Source organism: Ambystoma mexicanum, chromosome 3q, assembly GCF_040938575.1.
Source record: "Ambystoma mexicanum isolate Mex_15411 chromosome 3q, UKY_AmexF1_1, whole genome shotgun sequence".
Taxonomy (NCBI): domain Eukaryota; kingdom Metazoa; phylum Chordata; class Amphibia; order Caudata; family Ambystomatidae; genus Ambystoma; species Ambystoma mexicanum.
In genome coordinates, this window is record NC_090926.1 from 335,927,433 (window position 1) to 335,953,194 (window position 25,762).

The window sequence follows — 25,762 nt, forward strand, 5'->3', positions numbered from 1 at the left end:
AAGTGACATATAACATCTATGGGTAAGGTGGTAGTCAGAGGAAGCACACTGCCTGTCTAGGCTGGGAGGGGTTCTCTTACATTACCACCTGCGCTTCCTCGACAAAGTCATCCTCCGACATTGAGCCCTCGCGAATGGTCTTAATGGCAACCTTCATCTTTCCGAGCAAGTAGCCCAGCTGCACAACTCCAAACTGGCCCCTGCCAATCTCCTGCACGATGCTCAGCTCGGACGAGCTTATTTCCCACTTTCCTGTTAAAATAAACAACTGGGAGTGTAATTAATGTACCACGTGTCATGGGAATGAATTCATTTGCACCTCACGTGAGATGAAGACAATTTCAAGTGCCTGCCTGCAAAGTCCTAGACTGTCTGTAAATATGCAAACTGCACTTTGGAGAAAGGGAACTTTAACTCCCCTTAGATCCAAAGCAAAAGAAGGCACTGTGCAGCCATACTCACCATAACTCAGCCCGGCAGTAATGGGAGTCGATTCTCGCCTTGAACAGACAGGGTACCGCAAGCGGGACACCAGACCTTTGGTGATAAGACAGAGACAGAAATTACATCAAAAGCACTGATGTAATTCTTCCATAATAAAGCAGTCATGTGGACCCTTACATATCACCCTGCATCACAGATCTCCCCCAAGGAGCTTTGGATGGAATTAAGGTGGCAGGAGAGCTAGACCAAAACAGGTATTTAAACAGAAAAAGGCATTGTCAAACTGAGGTCTCTCTGCTGCAACAGCAGGATGCATGGTAGGTAGCTAGAAGATGGCGGCTGGTGCAAAGGGAAAGCTGTGGAGTGGATTCAGGGCAGGGTCAGTCTGATACTTATTAGTGCACTCTGGAATGCCATAAGGGGAACACTCCCCTGCTAAGCAAGAGTAGTAGTAGTATCAGATGAATACATTTCCATAACTTGACATGTTTCGAAAAGGTTTGACTTTTTATGGTTTAGAACCAGTGCTAATGAGCTGAATATCGAAGAGGATCGGAAGACCTGGACGTTTTGGAACCCATCATTAAGCTGGTCAATAATGTAGGTTATCAACCCATCGGTAAAGGTTCTGGAGGACCTATTTGGGAGTAAGTAACAGGCAATAATCCAGTTCCGCTATTTATTCCTTTACCATTAGAAGCAATAGCACACTGTAATAATGGAAGACATTGTCCAAAGATGCTCACTGTGTAGGCTTACATAGCGAAGAATTCAACTTACTTTGTTCAGATTCTTGCAACTAGTTTCCGTCCAGGTGTTAGGGAAGGAAAGGAAGGCACATCAAGGAAATATCCGGGTTCGATGCACTCCCTCATCAGCCCACGTCTAACTGACACTAAGAGGACACTTACAAAGGTTGCGCACTCACAGGATTCCAAGTGACACCGCACACGCCATGTAATACACAGCACCACCCAAGCACATCCACACATGACATACCTTTGATCTTCATTCCTGAACCACCAAATCAATACTGGCCCTTGGCATCTTTATGAATTCCCCGCCAGTTGAGGAGAATCTTAGTGGCCTTTTTTGTTATTAGTAGGCGGGGCACGCCATTTTCTTTGCCCACACTGTGGGAAGCCAAGCAGACAAGCACCAGTACATGTGTGGTATGATGGGGGATTCCCATGGGGTGTAGTGACACTGCTAATGTGTAAATGACTACTGGGCCTGGTATTTTAAGACTAATTCTCAGACTTCTGTATTATATGTCCTTTGAGATGCCTTGCCGCCTTCCCTTTGTTTGTCCTGTCATAGAATGAGACACGAGGCATCGTCAGAGAGCGAAGAGCTGTTTATGCAGCAGCCCTGTGAATTGCTGTCACATTGCTAATAACTCATTGATACTTGTAGCTTTATTATAAAATGCGTTTCTGAGGGCATCATTTTTTTACATCTCGTACCTTGCAGAAAATAGAAACTGGGGTAATCAGTCTGAAGAGATTCCTTACCTTCTTTCACCTTCACCCCACCCCCAGAAATCAAGTGATTGCCCTCAGGGTTTCTAGTCACCGGGCTGCCATCGTATTGTGTATATAACATTTTGCACTAAGTGGGCCCTTGAGAGATTGCAATAGTTCCAGCAATTGGAATATTGGTCTTTTATCCAGCTTGAGTGTGTGACCAGCCCCCTGCCTGATAATGGGGACTTCCAGTGGAATGACCAAGGCAGCCAGGTGCCCTCCTGGGGAAGAGGACGATGAACCCAGGTGTGGTCTAGGGAGGGAATCAAGGTCACGTTACTGTGACCCTACCCGCTGTGAATCCGTTCCAGGCTCTGTGCTGTTCTGCCATTTCCCGGGGACCAGCCATCTATTTCCTGAAAAGTCACGTGAGTTCAGTTGACAAAGCTTCCATTTCCTTGACAGTGGCTCAATCCTGCCATTCGATGTCATTCACTGGCGACATCCCGTAACCCATTTCCTTGTTTAAATTCCCTCCATGTCACCTCCATGACCCTCAAATTGCTTCTTCAGAGGCTGTCATGTTTCCAAGCCCCTCCTCCACTTCCGCTACTTTCAGCAGCCCCGCTCCCTTACAAGGCCAATCCTATTCCCCTAACAGTGCCTGGTTCTTGATTTTCCAGAGAATGACGACTCTTTCCAGGTTTGTAGATGCCCCTGCGTTCCTGATCATCCTACATTGTGTGTTGGAGGCTGCTGCCTTCAATGCCCCTGTTTTCCTGATCATCCTACATTGTGTGTTGCAGGCTGCTGCCTTCAATGCCGCTGCGTTCCTGATCATCCTACATTGTGTGTTGCAGGCTGCTGCCTTCAATGCCCCTGCTTTTCTGATCATCCTACATTGTGTGTTGCAGGCTGCTGCCTTCAATGCCCCTGCTTTTCTGATCATCCTACATTGTGTGTTGCAGGCTGCTGCCTTCAATGCCCCTGCTTTCCTGATCATCCTACATTGTGTGTTGCAGGCTGCTGCCTTCAATGCCCCTGCTTTTCTGATCATCCTACATTGTGTGTTGCAGGCTGCTGCCTTCAATGCCCCTGCTTTCCTGATCATCCTACATTGTGTGTTGCAGGCTGCTGCCTTCAATGCCGCTGCGTTCCTGATCATCCTACATTGTGTGTTGCAGGCTGCTTCCTTCAATGCCGCTGCGTTCCTGATCATCCTACATTGTGTGTTGCAGGCTGCTGCCTTCAATGCCCCTGCTTTCCTGATCATCCTACATTGTGTGTTGCAGGCTGCTGCCTTCAATGCCCCTGCTTTCCTGATCATCCTACATTGTGTGTTGCAGGCTGCTGCCTTCAATGCCCCTGCTTTCCTGATCATCCTACATTGTGTGTTGCAGGCTGCTGCCTTCAATGCCCCTGCTTTCCTGATCATCCTACATTGTGTGTTGCAGGCTGCTGCCTTCAATGCCCCTGCTTTCCTGATCATCCTACATTGTGTGTTGCAGGCTGCTGCCTTCAATGCCCCTGCTTTTCTGATCATCCTACATTGTGTGTTGCAGGCTGCTGCCTTCAATGCCCCTGCGTTCCTGATCATCCTACATTGTGTGTTGCAGGCTGCTGCCTTCAATGCCCCTGCTTTCCTGATCATCCTACATTGTGTGTTGCAGGCTGCTGCCTTCAATGCTATGAGCACCTTACCAAGGACCAAAGGAGCTCTTCCTCTCAGCTTTTCATATCCTTTCAACATCCTTTCCTCGCTGTGCCCTTTTATTATATTATATATTTATTTAGCAGGAACCCAGCTCGGAAGAGTAGAGATTTGGATGGATGGGTTATGTCCCAAGAGGGGTTTGATGCTACTGCTTTGGTGCTCACTTAGCCAGAGGTGCTATGCCCCCAAAAGCCGACAGAAGATAGGCGCAGGTGTGTGGATTGGCCATGAAAATATATTCTGTACCGTTTATTGTAAACTGGCCGAGTACGCCTCAGCTGTGGTTATGCTCCCGATTGCCAGAATGTGAAGCATGTGCGCAAATAGCGATCTTGCTAGTTTAGTACTTCAAATCGGGGTTCTATTAAGGCAGGCAGGCGAGTGCGTCAAAGCTGCTTTTTTTCGAATACCCGAGACCCATCCAGACACTCCCATCCTGTCACTCCCATCCTGACACTATCCATATTGTGATTTGAGCTTCAAATGATGGTAGCGTTATTTACGAAGTTAGTCTGTTTTGGGGTTCCGATCTGGGTGTTACTGGTGGCACCGTTTTTGAAGGATGATAAGGTGCAACGCCAGTCATGAAAAGAAGACATACCAACTTCAGAAGCAGCCTATTAATGGAAGAAAGAGAAGGCAGGGATGATCATGGCTAAAAGGATAATGGAGTGAAGGACTCTGGGACTTGCTGTCCTGGTTATGGTGTACGGTGTATTAATAATACAAAGATTTCTTGCTGCTGTATGAAGATAAAATGTCTTCATAAAAATCCTGACTTGATGTCAGGAACTAGCCAAATCGCTACGTTATGTTGGAACGCAGAGATATAGGGCAAGCCATCACAGTTTGCACCCTGTGAGCCCTGATTGGCTTTCCATGTCTTTCTGGCCTTGCATCCAAATATACAGAAAGAGAAACCTGAGGGGAGACAAGGGCGCGGGATGTTAGCTGGAGCCCGGAGAATCTCGTCCCTGTTGCCGTTGCTGTCCTGCTGGCCCCTTCTATCCGCCTGTGAAAGTGTTTAAAAATCCCTTGTTCCCCCGTGAAGGGGAAGCCCGCAGGGAGACCAGGCGCAGGGTGTTTTAATCCTGCAGGGGTGTTCGCGGCACGTAGGGGGGTGCATGCTTTATCTCCTGGAACTCCAGCCACCAACTCCTACATCGGCCTCGAGATCCTTCTTTTGTTGCCACCCGTTGATCGAGAGTAACTGTGCCTATTTTCGGGGACCACCCTCTGCTCTGCTGCTTCGGCTTCTTGGACTCAGGAGGGAACTCCATAAAGTGGGTAACGTTGCTGTCGGAAAATCCTCTCGATAAGCTGTCATTTTTTGTCTTGACATTTACATTGACATTAAAACATCGGGAACATTACAACCCATCCACTATATCTAGGACCCCGGAACTGGTTCAGGACTCTGCAGAGACATCTATTCCCCTGCCCATCTTTGGCCCCGGACTCGGCCTCGGTTTTGGCCTTGGATTGGGGCCCAAAAGAGAAATCCTGTCCTTAAAGCGAAACAAACAATCCCTAAATTTGGGGAACTCCCCTCCTGACCCTCCCAGGCGATGTTGATCCTGCACCCTCAACTAGACCTGATGCTGTTGGCACTGCTGGCACTTTTGGGAACGCACATTTACCAATTTCTGAAATCCAGCAATTTCTGGCAACTCCCAATGTCATCGCCAGTTTGCTTAGATCCTGCTGTTGTCATTGATATTGTTACTAATGGTCCTGTTTGGGTCGCAATAACTCCTGGTATGTCATGCGCTTTGGTAACTGCCGCCAGGGGCAGCTTGACCCCCACACATCCACCGGGATCCTCTGGTCCGAAATCTGTGCACACAGGGCCTCCCAAGCACCCAGGGTCTGGTGGGACGTGCTCCATCCCAGATTTGCTGCTGTCCCAGACCCTATGCAGAAGGCCCTCATTACATCCAATCCTGCGATGGAGGCCCTTTGCACCCTGGCACAGGTTATAACCCAGCCCTCTAAGTGGGCAGGAGGTTAAGGAGGCTAAGATACCAGCGACAGTGACCATTGACGACATGACCAGCCAACCGCCTTTCCGCTACCTGCATGTATGGGTCCGGAGCATGTGAGGTGCCTGGCAAGTGCTTTTGCAGCAACCTATGCAGATCTGTCGGGATTTGCCCTCAGCTCAGTACCTAACACGAAAGAAGCCTCTAGCGCCTACTCCCATGTTATCCCTGTGACTAAAGGGGAGGGGAGCCCAGAGGGCAGGCGGAGTTGCCTTAGCTGTAGCTGTAGCTTGGTGCTGGATGAACTCTTGTTGCTGAGAAATGTGCTCCTGTCCCTTATGGAAATGATCGGAGAGAAAACAGATGTAGTTAACCCTGTTGTTTCCCTAGAATGCCAAACTGAGTCCCTGGTCAGGCCCAATGCATTGAGATCAGTAGGACCTCTTGCCTATGACCTTTGTACCAATCTCCCGGAGCTAAGCAAGGGAGCTAAACGATAAGGAGCCAATTCGAGAACTGCGGATTGATGAATCTCTAGGGGAAACTAGGATACCAGTGAATGTAATCAGGGGGCAACCCAAAGAGCTGTGTAATCTTTGCCATACATCTACTGTCTCCCTCTCCCCCTGTTCCATATTCATGACTGGTGAACCAAAACCACCCTATAAGCGAAATGAACCAAGGGAAGTGCTCCGAAACAAATGCTTACACTGGTTGCGCATAGTGAGGGGGTGCTTTTTTCTAACCCTGGACCATATTGTGGACTGTATTAGGATATCTAAGACTGTGGAGGATGATCCTGACTCTGTTAGGATAACGCTAAGAAACCATAAAAGTGGCCAGGGACATATTGATAGAAAGTGCTATTGTAATGAGTTCTAACCTCTGTGGAAATCTGCTCCAGGGACTGTCCTGACAGGAGGGAATGCTGTTCTATTGGGGGCATGGCACGTGGGGTTTCCTCGGCCCATGGTCACTAATGGACACTACAACAACTTCACCTGAAAGAGTAACATTGGTAGCAGCTTAAGATGTCCTTGACCATCAGACACATGTGTCATAGGCTATTTATTTATGTTAACAACCTTTCTAGGATTTCAAAGTCTACAGAAATAATGTCTTCTAGAGTTTACTTACAAAATAACACAAATTGCATAATAAAGCCACATGACAGCATGTAAATCCTTATAGCAACATGTTAAGCCAAAAGAATACCATTCTGGCCTTAATTTTCACATCCTGAATGCTACACTATAAGTCCCAGAATTCAAGAAAATGCCAACCTAGATTAGTTAACCGCACAGGACTTTCAGCGAGTTAAGACATGTAATAAAAGAAGTTGTGTAATAAACAAAGATGGATATGCAGATTCTTTGTCACAAACTTCCAGCTCGCTGTTATTCATGATGTTGAAAACATTTGATTAGTGACTTAAAGCAACTTTATTTTTTTGCATGTCAAGATAGTAGGCATCCTGGATATAAACACATCTTGAAATGGGTGCTTTGTGTTGCTCACTTTAACTAGCACATGTTTGCAAGGTAACCAGTGCTTTGCAAGCTCTTTGAGTTGGAAATGTTCCATCATGCATATGAAAGGCTCTGCCACTGATAAAAGAAATGTGTTTGCAACCTCAGCACCTAAACGGCCTGCAGAGCCATGGCTGTGTGTGTACGTGTTTGCGTAGCTGAGACCTGGGAAACTGTCAGTGCTTGAATGTCCGGCCTGAGCCGATTCTATAACTGACTCAGGAGAAAGAAAAAGTGTCCAAACGCGTTTCTTGTGCCTTTGAACTAAAGGGACGCTCTGTAAAAAGCAAAGGAACTAGTGGTACGGCAGCATACCAGTGAGCTATATTACACAACAGATCCGCTTTTAGAGGAGGAGGGAGGAGCCTATCTCTATTCTCATTTTAGCACATAGTCACTAACACTAGAGCAAGTACTTATTATTGCTGGAAGGATATCCGTGCCCTTGGTTTATGTGAAAGGTGAAATATCACACCTGCAAATAGTAAATACAAAAACCCACATTACGAGTTGGGAAGATTTTGTAACATTACTGCATGTGGTAATTCCCGCTACCAAACAGGTGGGAAATCTGCCTCCTGTTCCTTACACCACAACGGTTGTTCCCAGGATAATCAGTTGGATGATAACATCGTGTGGTATTTCAAATGCCACCAGTTTTTACTGTTACTGGCCAAATAGTAATGCGGGCCTAAGAAGGATAGACTATATAAGCTACAACTCCAGCCTGGTCCCACACTCGCCTGTTGAAACGTATCAAGAGAGAGGTGCAGTCCCGGCCCGTCCCTGTCCAAGGGCAGCCTCAGCTTTGACCTCAGATTACATGAATAGTAAAACACTGGTGATAGGATCTAATCTGGCTATGGATGATGAGGTGATGAAAGGCACACAGAGAGTGAGTGGGGTGTGACATTATCATGAGGCGAGCCGCCTTGTTCTCACAATGGGTTGCATGGTCATTGATGTGTAAGAGAGAGCCCATTTTCTTAGTGGCCGAGAACATGCATGAGGTACTGTGTTGCCTGCCATCCCTCTCACCACCCTCCCTGCTGCAGCACACTCACCCGCTCCGTTGTGTTGATGGTAGGTGATGAGCTCTGGGATGGACTCGAAGATATGCTTTTCTGCAAGGTAGTAGCGCTTGGGGTCATCGCTGGTCTCCATAATGTGGTAGTGCTTCACGGTGGGATTCTTCTCACTGCCAAAAGCAATCATTAACACACACAAGCAGACAAGGCAAAGGACCGTGCTTACTTTGTGAGGGTGTTTGGCAGACTCACTTTAATTATGTAGTGGTGATAGTCAGTGCATCCATCCATCAATCGCAATGAGCAAGTGCAACCTGTGGGGAGCAGCTATGGGTGGTAGCAGCAGTGGTGGGTATCTGTCTGCCAGCAGTGTCACAGGAGTGCAGATATTATTTGGGCCCTGGCACTTATTTCTTTACAAAGTAAGTACTGCACAGGATTAGACGGTGATCTGAGCATGAAGGTCTACCTCCGGAACAGCTTGGATAATAGCTAGAGATACATCCATAAACTGCTGCAAGCCGAATGAACGGAGTAACCGGCACGGCTGTGTAATCAGCTACCTGAGACCCGTGCAATAACTAGGGCACAGTCGTCCTGGGTGCTCATGACTGCTATCTGTGGCCACTGTGGGAATGGCTGGATCCATTCAGACCAGGTCGCGCGGGACGCTCCCCACAGCCCTCATCTTGCAGCACTGCGGTGGAACTGATACTACTCTGCAAGGGGACTACTGAAGCCTGCTTGCAGCTCAGAGTATCACAAAGATGCCGCCAGCCTAGTGGCTCGTGGGATATATAAACTATGCACTGTGAAGCAAGGGATCACATACACCACCCCCAGCCACTGCAGGTGTAACCACACATGTGTAGGCTTTATTTTAATGGTTGTAAACACTGGGGTGTTGTGTGCTTGGCCATGCAATAAACATTGTCGGAATACCTAAAAATAGCCAACCTATCTCACTACACCATCGAGGCAGCTCAAGAACCACCAGGACAAACCCCGGGAATACCCAGCCCACCATGCGCAGAAATCCCCCCATAGCCTCTGAGGAATAACTAGTTAAACCCAGGCTGCATCCAGGCCAGGGGGAGCAGTGAACCTCCCCGCAGCCCACCTGTGAACGTTTGGATGTATACAAAAGGCAGTGCATAAGAGCATGCTTTCAGGACCTCCTTCAAAGACCTGGAGATAGCTGCAAATATGGATATATCCAACAGATGCTTATGGGCTTAGCCAACATATAAATACATCAGTCAGCTCAGGCCCTCCTCCACACGCTCTCCCCAGAGAATGTTGGGTACATACAATGGGTAGCACAAAACCTCGGATCTAGAAGCTTGACAGAAACATTTGAAGCCCCCAGGGAATAGCTGGCCATATCAAATGTGTGAAGCCGGATTTAGCAGCTCAGTACCCCCTTGCAGCTGCCTAATGTTTTCTGGCTGGTTAACGCAAACTAGTAATTCACGCCGCACGCATGGCCGCGGTCATAGCTGGACCAAACACATCAGAGGTTTTGAGCATCAACCCATTGTGCTGAGAACCCCCTTGCAAGTCGGATATTACTTGTAGCATCTGCTAGTTGCCTTAATCCATGGAGAGCCATGTGGTGACTTTCAGGCTACCCCTGAGACCTACTGTTTGGAAATGTAACAAAACATGACACACGAACCATGCACTGGGAATTCGACGGTTACTTCAATTAAAACTCTGGCCACAGAGTGAGCTGCTAAAATATACAAATGGAGATCTGCAGCACACACGCCCACCTAATGCCCTTGGATGTGACCTCAAGATGGACACAAAAAAAGGGTTTTGTACCAAGTGTTTAAGAAGCCTTTCATGTCAGCCCAGACAAGTGTGAAGAGAGTGACAGAATTGTTGTGTGCAAGGGGTGCGACAGCTGGGACTGCACTGCTCAGAATTTAAAAGCTGGCATGGCGAAAGGAAAGTGTGCACGAGATTGCACAGTATAAGCAAATTGTGCAAGAGCAGGTACCATGCGTAGTTGATGTGTAAGACAAGAACACGCGTGAACGGAGCCATGGCTCAAATAGGCGTTTAAGAGAGGGCACCACCTACATAGGTTTTTAGTAGATGAGACTGGTCAGGCAGGTGTTCAGGAAGTGGTAACGATGAAACAGTTGAGTAATAGATGGGACAGCTTAGGTAGGTCTATGAGAAAAGTCACTGCTCAGTGTTTAAGGGTTATCACAATTTAGAACCGGTTAACAAAGGCTCATCCAGGTGTGTAAGAGTTGTTAGTTCAGAAAGGTGTCAGACAGGTGCACCTGATGTGCGTAAGCTGCGTCGCACAGTAGGAAAGGCGACATTTCTCAGTCACGTGTCTGGAACAGCCCGGAACTGGTTTGCACGAGATTCAGATCAGACATGTTTGTGAGAGATGGCACATCCCTGGCAACGTGTGCAAGAGCGAGTAGATCACAAACAGGCATGTTAGGGGAGCACCTCCCAACTAGATGTGTAAGGGGGACATGATCACAAAGGTGGGAAAGGTGGGGCACATCTCAGATAGGTGCATAAGAGGTGTTACAGCTCAGATGACTGCGTAAAGCTCACTTGACTTTGGCTGTTGTGCAAGGATTGGATGACCACAAACAGATAGGAAGTAGCAGACTTTAGACAACCACATAATGCGTGCCTCATTAAAGCAGTAGTGTAACAAATGGCCAAGAGAGGTCTTTAAGGGGCACAATACAGACATGTGTTCACGTGGGGGATACCTCTGCTGCCTAGGCAGTCACGGTAATGGTGATTTGGCTTGGACTGGTGTGAAAGACTGATGACCCATCCTAAGCTGTGAGGGCACCTTCGGGTTGGACTAGAGAAGTTCTGAGGGAGGTTTTACCTTAACGCTTTGCTGAAGACAGAGACCGTGTATGTCCCTGGCTGACGCGAATCCCGCACCATGAAGGAACCTTCCTTGTCCTGGGAGAATGGAGGAGACACAGAAAGCGGAAATAGGGAGAAACAAAAGAGACGGGGGATTAGGAAAGCAGTAGCGAGGCACGCGGAGACGGCATGACAGGAAGCACACATTACACGTGGTTTCATTTCAGAAGCAGAAATAATCTCGTAAAGATGCACACATTTTGAAGGCCTACTCAGCAAGATCAGGGGATGGTGGAGACCTCGTGCACACAGCCCACTCACTCTAGAACAGCAGTGATAGCCTCATCCTGGGATGTGTAGGTGGGAGGTGGATGAATGAAGGGGAGGAGCTTTCTAACTTGTGTGACCATACTCACATGTCGAGTTGAAGTACAAGCCATCAGAACATAAGAAGGAACAGGATCACCCAGCCATTTTAAGGCTACTATCATCAAGCCTCACCTGTGACATGAGTACCCAGGGCTACTATCATCAAGCCTCGTCTGTGACATGAGTACCCGGCTATCTTAGGGCTACTATCATCAAGCCTCGTGTGTGACATGAGTATCCAGCCATTTTAGGGCTACTATCATCAAGCCTCATGTGTGACATGAGTACCCGGCCATCTTAGGGCTACTATCATCAAGCCTCGTCTGTGACATGAGTACCTGGCCATTTTAGGGCTACTATCATCAAGTCTCATCTGTGACACGAGTACCCGGCCATCTTAGGGCTACTATCATCAAGCCTTGTCTGTGACATGAGTACACGGCCATCTTAGGGCTACTATCATCAAGCCTCATCTGTGACATGGGTACCCTGCCATTTTAGGGCTACTATCATCAAGCCTCGTCTGTGACATGAGTACTCGCCCATCTTAGGGCTACAATAATCAAGCCTTGTGTGTGACATGAGTACCCGGCCCTCTTAGGGCTACTATCATCAAGCCTCATGTTGACATGAGTACCTGGCCATTTAGGGCTACTATCATCAAGCCTCGTCTGTGACATGAGTACCCGGCACTCTTAGGGCTACTATCATCAAGCCTTGTGTGTGAAATGAGTACCCAGACATCTTAGGGCTACTAGCATCAAGCCTCGTCTGTGACATGAGCACCCGGCCATTTTAGGGCTACTATCATCAAGCATCGTCTGTGACATGAGTACCCGGCTTCTTAGGGCTACTATCATCAAGCCTTGTGTGTGACATGAGTACCCGGCCCTCTTAGGGCTACTATCATCAAGCCTCGTGTGTGACATGAGTACCCGGCCATCTTTGGGCTACTATCATCAAGCCTCATGTGTGACATGAGTACCCGGCCATCTTTGGGCTACTATCATCAAGCCTCGTCTGTGACATGAGTACCCGGCCCTCTTAGGGCTACTATCATCAAGCCTCGTGTGTGACATGAGTACCCGGCCATCTTTGGGCTACTATCATCAAGCCTCATGTGTGAGTCTTTCACTGTCCATCACACACACTACTGTACATTGGTTTCTGATTGAAACAGAAGCTTCTTTCAAACTTCACTCAACTACTGTGCTCAGAGACAGCTCCTAGCACACCTCTTACCTTGCACAGGGATGACACATGGCTGCATGCCCTGGGTAAGGTCAGCAGCCACAACAAATAACACAAGCATACTACTGCTGGCCCACTACACTTCATCCATGCAGCTGCGGCCCCTACCTTGTATGAACCTACGTGCACCAATGTCTCCTGGCTTTTGTGAGCCTCGTGTCCTATTCAGTGCTGGTCACCACCTCTATATGGCTACTACCCCCAACTCTGACCGGCCTTAGTGCACCCACAAGGGGCCGCTGGCCTCACCAGTCTGTCTGCTTAACCACGGGCAGCGGCTGGCTGCGATCCAAGTTCTCATTACTAAGCAGTGGTGAAGCCACCTCTGATGCATGTCACCAGTGGCCCACGGCCATTGTGCCAGCTAGTAAAAAGGCAGAGGGGGGCCAGCCGTGCTTCTCCTCCCAGGCTCCTCATGTCTGACCTTGCATTGCCACCACACTGTGCCTAGACCTTCTATCACATGGGCCTGGCCCTCATTAGTAGCTCAGCATCCAGCTCTACCTGCAAAGGATGCCAAACCCAACCTGCAAGGTAGAAGCCAGGTTAGACCACAGCAAACCCTCCTCCACCCACCACTCATGATTTTAGTGCCCACTACGTGCACCGTGCAAAGCTACACAATTCCTTTAGAAAAACAGCATTAACTACACAGCACAAGCCTCATTTGCACCCTGTGGACAAGGCAACCACCAGATCAGAGCAAAAGCAGACACTGTTTTATTTTTCAGGATATCCAAATAAGGTAAGGGCACTTCTGAAATCCAAGAACTGCACACATGGACCAAATACTTTGAAACCACACATGACCACAGGTGGCCTACAGGGCCCAGGGTCCCATGTGACCTACCAGCCGGTGGACCAGAGGCACTCTAAATGCAGTCCGTCTGATGCAGACCTCATGGCCCATCAGAAGTGAGTCCAGAAGCAGCTCATTAGATGCATACTCATTGTTGGTTGATCAGGGACAGGACCATGAGCAGCCCATCAGTTCTGCACCACAGGTTATCTATCAGATGCAGGGTCACAGGTGGCCTAGGAGAACAAGGCAACAGGAACCCTAACAGATGGAAGCCCACAGGCAGTTCACCTTGTACATCATGCATAAAGACACAGGTGGCTCATCAGATGGAGGCAAAGGCCACTGCCAATCAGACGCAGGCTCACAAGCGGCCCATCAGACTAGCACCACTGGCTGCCCATCAGGTGGAAGTACACAGATTAAAGCTCATGGGTGTCCTGGGCACATGGACTGATGAGCAAGCTGCAGAAATACAATTCACAGATGTGGACAGCCAACATTTGTGCCAACAATGTGAGCACGCTCGTAGAGTGAGCAATTATTTTGCAGGCATCTACACACAGTCGGACCTGCAACACCTGACAGCCTGTGTGCTTGAAAAACCCCAACCGACATCCATACCGAGTCCTTAAACCACCAAAATAGCCAAAGTGGACACCGCCGCAGAAATGGTTTCCACCATACCACAAACCTAACAACCATCCAACATGACAGGACTAGCCCCATTCTTGCCTCGTCACTCACCACTGACATCAGGTGGTTAAATGGATGGTTCTAATTGGAAGGGCTTCTCAGACACAGCAGATGAGTTTCACCATGAAACCACCAAACAATCAGTCACCAAGTACTGTGGCGCCTCAGCAAACCCAGACCATTAATATGCTCAATTTTAGGGGTGTCCAGGCTCAATAAGACACTACTATCAATAAAATCTTAAGCGTCCTGCTCTTTTAGTAATACATGCAAGGGCAGTCAATTGCAAGCAAAATATTCACTGCTGCCACTCTGCGAATTCCTAGTTCTGTGCAAACCCAGGAACTCCCTGCAGATGATCCGAGGCACCACACATGCACAGGAACTATCCAGCAAGCAAGCAAGCCAACCCTATAGAGGCTCAGGCCCAATGTCCATTCCTCAGTCATGTCACGGCCAGCTTGATGTACAACAAAATTCCAGATTGCACTGGTTAGGCAACCAAATGCACACATGCCTCCAACCATCTGGGTCAACCCATGGCCTTGCTGAGCACTGCCTCACAGTGGCAGTTGATACCCCACAGGTTGGCCCCTGCCGAGTCAAACATATGTGGTGCCGAACATGCAGCAAACTCAATTGCCTTGCCATGGTCTGTCCAAATATTCACTGATACGCATGACCAAGAGTTGGCCCTGTACGCATATGGTGCACGCTTGGATTGTGGTGACCCCTCCATGGCATGCTAGATGCTAGCGAGAACCCACCAGTCACCTCGAGCATCCCCATGATGGCTCCTACCTCTAACCTTCCGGCTAAGTCCTGCCTTGCCAATCGCTCAACCAGCGTACAAACCTGACAAAGGAACACCACAAACAACAGCACTGATACACCAGCTTACAAACCCTGAACCTGTAACTGCAATCCTAGCACCCTGGAAGCAGCGCGTAAGACATGCCATGCAGCCCGCATGCACAGGTGTGTGAACCAGAAGAATGAAGGCCAAGAGGGTTGCCTTGCCACCCTAGGGTCACCCCGGACAAGACTATGTATGTATGAACCTCATCTTTTCACTGCCCTGCATGAACACTGTCACCCACTCAAACAAATTGCAATTGCACCAAGAAATATGCATCTTTTCGCAAGGCGCACGATTCATTTTTAGATACTATTCACACCCAGCAGCAGTAGGGTTTGGGGGGTGTTGTGGGTTGGTAGAATCCATAAATAAAATTTGAAGTTGTATTTCAATTCGGTTAGCTGTTTAGAAAGTTGACATTTCAACGTGCTTTATAACATCTTATGTGACACTCATTTTCAAGAAAAATTCAGCCTCAACCCCAGGTCCCACTTTCATTCGGATAGCCATGGGAACCGGCACCGAAGGGTCCTTTTTTTGTCTCCTTTGTTTAACTTTGTTATGATGGTTGTGGGGGAAACTTCTGCAACCCCCAATGTGATTATAGTGAACAAGGGTGCGGGGGACCCCCCATCCTACGCTCCCCTTTTTCACTGTATTCACACCGAATGGCAGATGTTTTCGAAATTTTCGGCTGTATGTGACTGTCGTACAGCCGAAATTTGAACATATCTACCATTTTTTATTTTTTTTATTTTGGGTATTTTGGACGGATACCTTTTTTATTCTGATGTTTTTTACTTGGGGCCATGCCCTTCAAATATATACTCATGGCTGTGTGCCTGCTCAAGACTATTACACCTATGAAGGCTCATGACACATGAACAATTCTCCAAACTGAAAGAGGCGGGAAACCATCTCACTGTACACACATGGCAGGCAAAGAACTGCTCCGATTCCAGCGTCACCCGGAAAAGCTCCTCTGATTGGTGAGTGCACTTTATAAACTCATTTAACTGAAACCGCTGAGGCATACATTATGGCAGCGCGTAAATATTGGTGAGTGCACCGCAGCACCTCTATTTGGTGCATGCATGGCAGCAGTTTATCTGGATGGTGAGACGCTTCAGCGTCTCCTACGTTTGGTGTTTGCATAACAGTAGCAGCTGGGGGTTAGGCAGTGTGTACACTATCACACAGCCTCAGATTGGAGGCTGCCCTTCAGTAGCTTCTCTAATTGGTTTATACACTTTTCAACACCCCTGATTAATGTGTACATGACAGCTGAATTCACCAGTAAGGGAATTACAGCAGCCCCTCTGGCCTCTGATTGGTGTGTGCAATGCAGCAACTGCTGTTGTTAGTTATGATTGGAGCACACTGCCCACTGAAGCATCCGTTTTGATTGGACAGTACACTACAGCAGTTGCTGTGAATGTGGTCTGCCATTTGGTGACCTGCTTGCAGGAAGTAATACGTGTGTTGCAGAACCTCAGCAGCCTTGCCACAGGCCCTGTTCATGTACTCACCTCGCTGTACAGCAGTTGCTCAGCCTTACTGCGGTTAATATTCTTGTTGTACCACCTAAGAAGAAAAACAAAACGTTCAGGCTCAGTCACACAACCTATATCTCGGGTCAATTCTACAAGGGAATAGGTCAATTCTAGACATGAGCAGTAGGTCAGCCCAGGGCCGGTGCAACAGTAAAGCACGTTCTGGGTGCACGGCCAGGCCATCACCAGCAGAGGAGCACTAAAGGGTATTACTTGGTCCCTAAATAATCCAATCACGGGGAGGCAGGGCAACATGACTTTTCGTCTGGGGCGGCATGAAACTTTGCACTGGCTCTGGGTTAACCACACATCAAACCATTTACTAAGTGATACACCAGTGTGATTATTCTGTGCTGGAAAAGAGAAATGCGCTGTGACAGAGCAATTACTCATTGCAGGAATTCAGACGGACATGGGGAAAAACCAAGAGGGCTCCACATTTAAAAAAATTAAATAATTGTGAATGATCAAGAAGTGAGGTTAAATGACAAGAGCGTGTTCCTTTAGTCAGCCACCATCTACGCAGTATGTGGAAGCAGTTGCACTCTTCTACGGTCGGGGCTCACGCCACCCATCAACGTGATGCTTAATGTTAATCCTAACTTGCTGCTCACTACCTACTTAAAACCCAAGCCAAGTTGTAGGGTTTTATGTGCCTACGAATCCAATGATTTCTGTGCCCAAATGTCTATTTATTTATTCCTGTGCTGTTTTTTGTGGATGGGCACCTAGGGTCGAGGGACATGCTAGACGTGCAGACTCCCCCACAATTCGTCGGTGAGGTGGCCCTAATTGCAATGAGCGAAAAATATTCCATAGGCGCCCCTATACGAGAACGAACATGGCTAAATGACCTGTTCTTTGGGAAGGTACCCACTCAAGAGTACGCAACCACACTTAAGCTCACTGTACCTTTCATAGAAGGGAAAATATCCATTTGCATATCAGTCTTTGTCCCGCCGACATGGGCAGTCCAGCACCAAAATGCTATGGCAATTCTCTTCTGAACAAGTGTACCAACAGCAATCCCAGACATGTGTTTCAGCCTTGTTGGGCCTCATCAGTGAGGTGGAGCTGTGCCAGTCTGAGCGTATTGAGCAAGGAATCCACACCTGGATGACCATAGGAAACTTAAGGTGACTAAACTGAAGTCCCTTAAACAATCAAAAAATAGTCATAGGCACCCCTCTGTGAGAATGAACATGGCTAAATGACCTGTTCTTTGGGAAGGTACCCACTCAAGAATCCACAACCACCCTTTAGCTCACTGTACCCTTCACAGAAGGGAAATATCAATTTGCATATCAGGCTTTGACCCGCCCACAAGGGCAATCTAGCACCAAAATGCTATGGCAATTCTCTTCTGAACAAAAGTACGAACAGCAACCCCAGACACGTGTTTCAGCCTTGTTGGGCCTCATCAGTGAGGTGGAGCTGTGTCTCTCTCAGCACAGTGAGCAAGGGGTCCATGTCTGGATGACCCTAGGAAACTGAGGGTGTCGTGTCTGGGGTTGCTGTTGATACTTTAGTTCAGAAGAGAATTGCCTTAGCATTTCGGTGCTGGACTGCCCATGTGGGCAGGACAAAGATTAATATGCAAATGGTTCTTTCCCTTCTGTAAACGGTACAGTGAGCTAAAGTGTGGCTGCAGACTCTCAAGTGGGTACCTTCCCAAAGAAGAGGTCCTACGGTTAGACAAATCCATTTAGATTGCCAGAGCGTCAAATTAGACAAGAGACAACACTCAGAAATGATGGGAAGCTTGCAGAGTGCAGAGGTCCCCGCCATTCAATATCAAGGGAACAGAGAAAGGACAGTGAATGACACCAGAGAAGGGAGAGACAGGCAAAGGGAACCTCTGAGATGCCACAGATGTGCTAGCACCCGACATCTCTTCAATGATAAAGCATGCCTGCCTGATCAAGGAGATGGAAATGAAACCAGAGTGATGGCAGATTTGGGGTCAGATTTGAGAAAACTTCTCATGTGCATCTACAAAGAAATGGTGGTAAAACACAAAGCGGAGGTTTGCAAGACAAAATGCCAACTGAAGGTGTTTGGTGGTGCCACCATGCACCTCTTGGGGTACATTAAAGGAAGTATAGCGTTCAAAGTCAGAAACACAGTAATGAGTACAATTCTCAGAAGAGAGACCAGCACTGCTAGGTTGGGATGACCAGGCGAAATTGAATATCAAGCTGGACCCCAATAAGGAAAATCAAGTCCTCTTCAAAAAAGGCGAATCGCTGTCCAGAGAAGAGTTGCCGAGAAGAGTGTTCTCGGAAGAACTGGTAAAAATAAAGATCTAGTTGAGAGAAGGCGCTGTGTCAGTCAAACACAAAGTTAGACCAGTTCTAGCTACTGCAATATCTGCATTGCTAAAGTTGAAGAGACCCACAATGTAGTGCTGAGAAATGTGTTGAACAAATTGCAGGATGTCAGAGTGAAATTGTGATATGTGAAGTGTATGATCAAGGCAAAGGAGGTGGACTACCTGGGGTACAAAATTCCACAAATAGTCATTAGCCCCAAGAAAAATGTACTGCAAGGAAAGATCAATGCACTTGCACCAACCAATAAAGAGGAACTGAGGTTGTTTTTAGGCTTTGAAGAGTATTTTGCTAAATGTGTACCACGATTCTCAGAAATAACACCGCTGTTGAGGGAACTATTGAAGAAAGGGGTGGAGTACTCATGGAAAATGGAGCAGAAGACAGCATTGAACCCTATGTGGGAGACCTTTATCACCACAGATGCGAGTGCGTATGGGTGACACTTAGGGCCTCATTACGAGTTGCCCGGTAAAACCGGGTTCATTACCGGCATGCCGGAATGAGCGGGTCCATGCTCGTATGAACCCGCTAATAGCGGGTGAATACGAGTGCGCGAGCACGCGCGTCCCCCCATGCCGGTAGTGGCAATACCGCCATGCCGCTAAAGGGCCTCCAACTCCCCTATACCGGCATCGCGGAACCCGCCCATAGCGGTACCGCCTCATATCAACCCCTAAATACTGGCATGGTAATACCGGCATGGTAATACCGTGTTCACCAAAAAACGGACCCGGAAATTACGTCATCGCGCAGGAACGGGAAATGGGCCGGCGGCCATCTTTAAAAACACAATCCATTGCCATCCTCCATAACCACCAGCCGATACTCGGAGAGCACAGTGGAAATCCATAGAGGATGTCAAAGGCTACCAGGAAGACCATCCCCCGGCTGCGTAAACAGCGTTACTCAGACGCAGGGCTCACCATATTAGCGGACACTCTAGCTGCACATACAGACACAATACAATCCCACGACAAGAAGCGGAAGGTGCAGCAACAAAAGAGGCAAATCTGGCAGGAGGTAGCCCGCAGGGTATCAGCCGTAGGTCCCACCCCGCGCAGTGTGAGGGACTGCAGGAAGTGGTGGGATGACCTCCTGTTGAGGGTACACAATATCATGGCCACCAATCGGAGGGAGGCCATGGCCACAGGCGGGGATGCCTACCCCCCTGCCAAATTGATGCCCTGGGAGGAGACGGCCAGCAGATTCATCAGTCCTGAGTCCATCGAGGGATTATGCGAGATGGAGACGGGTGCGGCATCAATCGCAGAAGGAGGTGAGTGACCCTGCAGGGGAGACCATGAAGTAGCACAAGTGAAGTGGTAGAGAGTCTAGGCAAGGCAATGCATATCCCAACACCCACATGACCATACCCAAATACAGATGGCGAGCCAAACACTGCCACACTGAAATGCATGCTGAGTGCCCATCCCTTAACCAACACACAGCCAACACACCTGGAGCTTGCCCATGTGATACTTCACACAAACCCATACTCAACGGCATGCCACCTGCCATGCAGTGAATGCTTACATGCCCCCTCTGAATACCCTGCGTGACACACCTGTAAGACATGAAAGAATGATCAAATGAATAATGAATAGCACCGCCACTGCCATGTCACACGATCACTGATGCCCTGCATCTCTTCTACCCCCCCCCCCCAGGCACTGATGAGGAAGAAGCAACCCAGGAGACAACTGCAAGGGCATCCACCTCACACCGTAAGAAGAGGGCAACCACCACCACCACCTCCGCTGGAGACAAGCAGGCCACACCCACACCTGTCCAAGGGGAGTCCCTGGAAGCACCCGCCTCCACTGGGGAAGAACTTGATGCCAGTGTGGAGCCTGAGGGAGACACCGAGGTGACATGCCCGGCCATCCCGAGCCCCGTGCCCACCCCCTCCCCCCAACACCTGCAGTCACCCACCTGCAGTGAAGTTGATCCCTGCCTCCGTGACTGTGACCTACCCACCTCTGAGGAGTCCAGTCCCGAAAATGCCATCCACGTGACTGCACAACCCACCTCTCCAGCCCCCTCCAGAACCCTGGAGACACGATTGTCGATGGTGGAGGCCCACCAGGAGGCCATGTTAGACCTACTCCACCAGTACATGGCGGATGGGGAGGAAACCAGGCGGGGTATTGCCACAGCAATTGCAGGGACCACAGCGGCCATCGAAGCAAACACAGTCGCTGTCAATGCATCGGCTCGGCTAATGAGGGACTGCCTGGGGGCGGTGACACAGGTGCTGACCTCAATGCTGCTTCACATGCAGCGGCCACAGCTTGCAGGAGGTGTGGAACCTGCCAGCGAATCACCTACTACCTCCACACCAGCTTCATTTGTCCCCACCAGCCCAGTGCGCCACACACGTAGGAGTGCAAGGCACACTGAAATGCCGCCTCTGGACAGGAAGAAGTCCTGGAAGTAGTGTGGGGGGACAATGGTAGTGGGACACAAGGTTGGAGGTGAAGGGGTGCATCTTGTGGAGTCTATTGGGGGTGTTGGTGTTTGTTGGGTGGGTCAGGGAGGGGGGAGTGGGCACATTTTTGCTGTTGTAAATAATACACACGTTGTGATAAAAAAAATCCATGGCTGGACATTGTTATTTTTGTGTGCATCCATTTAATGTGGTACGGTGTTCAGTGCCCAACTCCCAACATTCCCTGTGTGCATGTCCACATTGGCCCAGTGTCTGACTGACACAAGTCTTTCATAGTCCCTGTGTTTCAGAAGTATTCGTGAATTAGTGCTTGGCATACAGCATGGCCATCCCGTGCATCACGTACTGGCAGGGGGGCTACTTCACCTCCGTCTCCATCCTCATCAACCTCACCCAGCCCATGCATGTCAATGTCAGGTGGCAGTGGTACATTTCTCCGGACGCACATGTTGTGCAGCATGACACAGGCCATGGTGATATTTGCCACCTTTCCAGGCCTATATAGGAGTGCCCCACCCGACCTGCTGAGGCAGCAGAACCGCCCCTTCAACAGGCCAAAGGTCTGTTCAATCACAACACGGGTACGGGTGTGCACACGATTGTACTCCTCCTCATGGCTGTTCTGAGGGTTACGCACAGGGGTGAGTAGCCACGGCCTCAAGGGATATCCTCCATCACCTGCAAGCAGATTCAAATAGGTGTGTGTCACTCTGAACTGCCACATTCAGGGAGCACAGTCATGGCGGCAGCTATTTGGTGTGGCCATGCACATGTCCCTGTAAGCATGAAAAATGTTATCTAGGTACAATCTATACTGTCATGAGGTGTGGTAGTCTGGATGGTGTTCAATAGATGATGCAGGGTGTAATCATGCATGCTGAGGCAGATATGCTGTGGTAGTGCAACAATGTTTTGACTCCAATTCATGCTGTTCATTATTTACTATGCATGGTCACACTGCCCACATTGCCACACTTGGCATCCTGTTCATTCATGCATTGCTTGCCATCACCATGGTGGCCTGCTTGTGCCTCTTACTTGTTCTCATCGATATGCATTATTTGTGATATGTGGCCCAGTGAAGTGTCATGTACCGTTTGACTGGTTCAGGTCAGGAGTGTTTGGCTCTGCATGCATTCTCCAATCACCGGCTATTCCCACCCAGGTGCAGTATTCCCCCCCCCCTTATCCATCCCCACACATCAGTACCCCAAAGCACTGCCATGTGACGGTTGTGCAACTCACCAAGCAGCCAGGCACCTATTCCGGCATGTCGCTCCATGTGATGGGGTAGCGTGGAATTACCCAGTATCATGGCATCATGTGTTGATCCAGGAAATCGGGCGCAGCAATGGGTGATGATCTTCCTGGAGTCACATACCATTTGCACATTGATGGAGTGGTATTGCTTGCGATTGCGGTACACCGCCTCTATGGCATGGGGGACTACCAATTCCACATGGGTGCAGTCAATGGCACCGACACAATTGGGCATGCCTACCAGTGCATGGAAGCCTACTTTGGTTTCGGCTATCTCCTGGGCAGTCCGTGGTAGGGATATGTGGGTGCTTGCGTGCTTCAGGAGGGCATCCAGCACTTGGTTCAGCATGCGTGAAAATAGTGGTTGTGAAATGCCATGCAGCTGGCCCACTGTGTGGTGGTAGGTGCCTGTGGCCAGGAAGTGTAGCATAGACACCACCTTTAGTAGTGGGGGGATGGCAGTGCGTATTCCTATGTGGCTGGCAATGTCGTTCTGTATCATGTCCACTATGGTGGTGATGGTGTCACGGTCCAACCGGTACAGGGTGTGGATCTGCTCAGGGGTTAGGTTGAATGGGCTGGGTCTGGTGCGAGGGATTGGTGGCTGCCTACAAGGCACTGGTGGCTGCGCTGGTGGTAATTGCTGGGCCTGTCTCACCCTCCTTCTCCTCCTGCGTCTCCTCTGTGCTGCCTGTTGTTGCTGCTGTAGTTGTTGTTGTTGCTGCTGTAGTTGTGGTTGTTGTTGCAGTTATTTCCGTTAGTTGTATTAGTATAGGCATGTCCTCCAGTGCCATGATTGCAACTGCTAGTGTTAGCATTTTGGTGTAGGAAGGGGTGTGGTGTGTAGGTGTGCTCCTTTTGTACCGGGCCACTCTACATTGCCTACACCTGCGGGGGGGGTTGTGGTGTGTGGGTGTGCTCAGTTTATACTGGCACAGCCTCCATTGACTCCACCTGTGGGGATTGTGTGCACCTGTGGCTGCTGCCTTGTATACTGCTTGCTGTTTGCGGGTGGTCTGAGATGCCTGTATGGCCGGCATCGTGCAGGCCGTGATTACCGGCTTCGCGATGCCGGTATTTGCATGTATGCATGGGTTGGAATTACCCCCTATTACTGGCATGCCAGTATTTGCTCCCTGAAGGGGCGCGTGTACGTGCCTATGCCGCTATTAGCGGAACCGTTGTTTAGTGTGCCGCTAATACTGGGTTTGCGGGTCGGAATGCAACTGGACGGTAAACGATGCCGGTATTACCACACCGGCATCGTTTTTGCCTTACCGGCATACCTCGTAATGAGGCCCTTAGACAAAAAAGAGGTGATGTGGCGTTTGCATCTAAAGCACTATCCGAGGCCGAGAAAAACGATTCAACTATAGCAAAGGAGATGCTTGCGTGCAAGTGGGCAGTGGAGTATTTCAGGACTTGCGTCGGTAACCAAATTTCATCTGGTTACAGATCACAAGCCCTTGGTGCACATGCTGAACCCAGGAGGTTGTGGGGGGGGGGCACAACGACATACACTCCATGGCTAGCACACATAGCAGCCAAGCAGCAGGAAAAAACAGACAAAATAATGCACATTCCCGTATGGAAGAATTCTGATGCCGATTGCATATCTCGCCTGCCTGAACAAATTGATAAAGATAACAAGTGGCTTCAGTTGGTGCACTATGGAGCAAGGAGTTTCTGGAGATGAGTGAGTGACACTGGTTAGAGGAACCAGCCAAAGATGAAAGGTGTCGAAATTGACTAGATAGGTCAAGAATGGATGAAGGTGCAAAGCTGTTCTGGGGGATGTCGGGGGAAGGCATTTCTCTATATTGCGGGGAGTGTCTTAAGGGATCTTTGAAGACATAATAATGTACCTGCGGTACACTACAATGACTTGCTCATGCAAGTTTGATGGGCTCAATGGTTGAATAATGTATAAATGCACACTGTTGCTTGCTATAAAACAAAACAATATAAATAAAGTAAAAAGAAAAAAGAATGGATGCAAGGGCATTTCCAAAAGGCCTGCAACCATACTGGAAAGTAGCAGATGAGATACATGAAGAAATAGGATATTCAGAGATGATTGAGTGATAATCCCCACGGCACTAAGAACAATCATGCTATACAGGGCATGCTCTTGGCACTTAGGGAGCAACATGACAAGATGCAGGATTAGGGAATCATTCTGGTGGCGCTGCATGGACCAAGATATGAAGAACATGATGGAAAGATGTCACGAGTGATTAAACAATGACAAAAGATTGAAAGTAAGGCAGGCACCCCTTGTTCTAACTAAGATCCCGCAAAGTGTATGGCCGATGTTGGGGTTGGACTTCATAGGCCCCTTGGAAGCCATGACTCCTGATCATAAGTATGGAATAGTAATCATAGACTATTTGTCAAAGTGGGTAGAGACTGAATTTGTGCCTGACATTACCACAAATACAGTGATCGACATCCTCAAGTTGCTGTTCCAAAGAGAAGTGCTACTGAAAGAAACAGTGGCCGACAACGAAGTCTAACTAACATCAACTGAGATGACCAATTTTTGCATGACAACAACATAAGGCAATTTAAGGCGGCCTTCTACCATCCTCAAGCTAATGGGCTAGTGGAAAGAACACATTTATTGGTAATAGGAGCCATTTAGCTAGCCATGGCATCAGGCATGAACCCACACAAGACAGTGAAAGAGGCAGTGACCAATCACAGACTCACTCCAAAATGGAACCACCATGGTGGCACCATTCCATATGGTTGATTCTTTTTTTAAACTCTGTTTTTTGCCATTTTTATATATTCACATTACAGAAATACATAAATGTATCATTCTACCAATACCAGAAGAACTGACATAATAACAAATGTGCAACAACATCACAGCAGTACAATATACTATCGAGAGAGCAATCATCAAAAGCAGACCCATAAGCATCACATGTGTAGGTTGCAATGAGGAACATATCCCGGGTGGGGGGGAGTGGGGTTTGCAGGGTTCTCAGTACTCTCAGGGTGAAGATTTCACGTGGAGGTGTCACACGCAGACAGCCTCCACATATCAGCTAAACATGTAGGATTATGATCCATGCAATCAAGGAGGCATGTCGTCTGAGGAACTGAACATTGCTTATAGGAGAGCATTCCATGCCTCTATATTAGCAGTGGATTACATGGCAC

At 48.6% G+C, this 25,762-nt stretch overlaps 1 protein-coding gene across 1 annotated transcript in view; it reads right to left on the reverse strand.

Moving 5' to 3' along the window:
- Nucleotides 1–25,762, reverse strand: part of ITK (IL2 inducible T cell kinase) — a 496,552-nt gene that overhangs the window by 149,553 nt on the left and 321,237 nt on the right. Inside the window, exons 8-12 of the mRNA XM_069653933.1 lie at nt 16,526–16,580; nt 11,039–11,118; nt 8,200–8,333; nt 463–537; nt 81–252 (exon numbers count right to left, since the gene is read on the reverse strand). Of these exons, the coding sequence (XP_069510034.1) occupies nt 81–252; nt 463–537; nt 8,200–8,333; nt 11,039–11,118; nt 16,526–16,580 (516 nt within the window). The remainder of the gene's footprint in view (nt 1–80; nt 253–462; nt 538–8,199; nt 8,334–11,038; nt 11,119–16,525; nt 16,581–25,762) is intronic.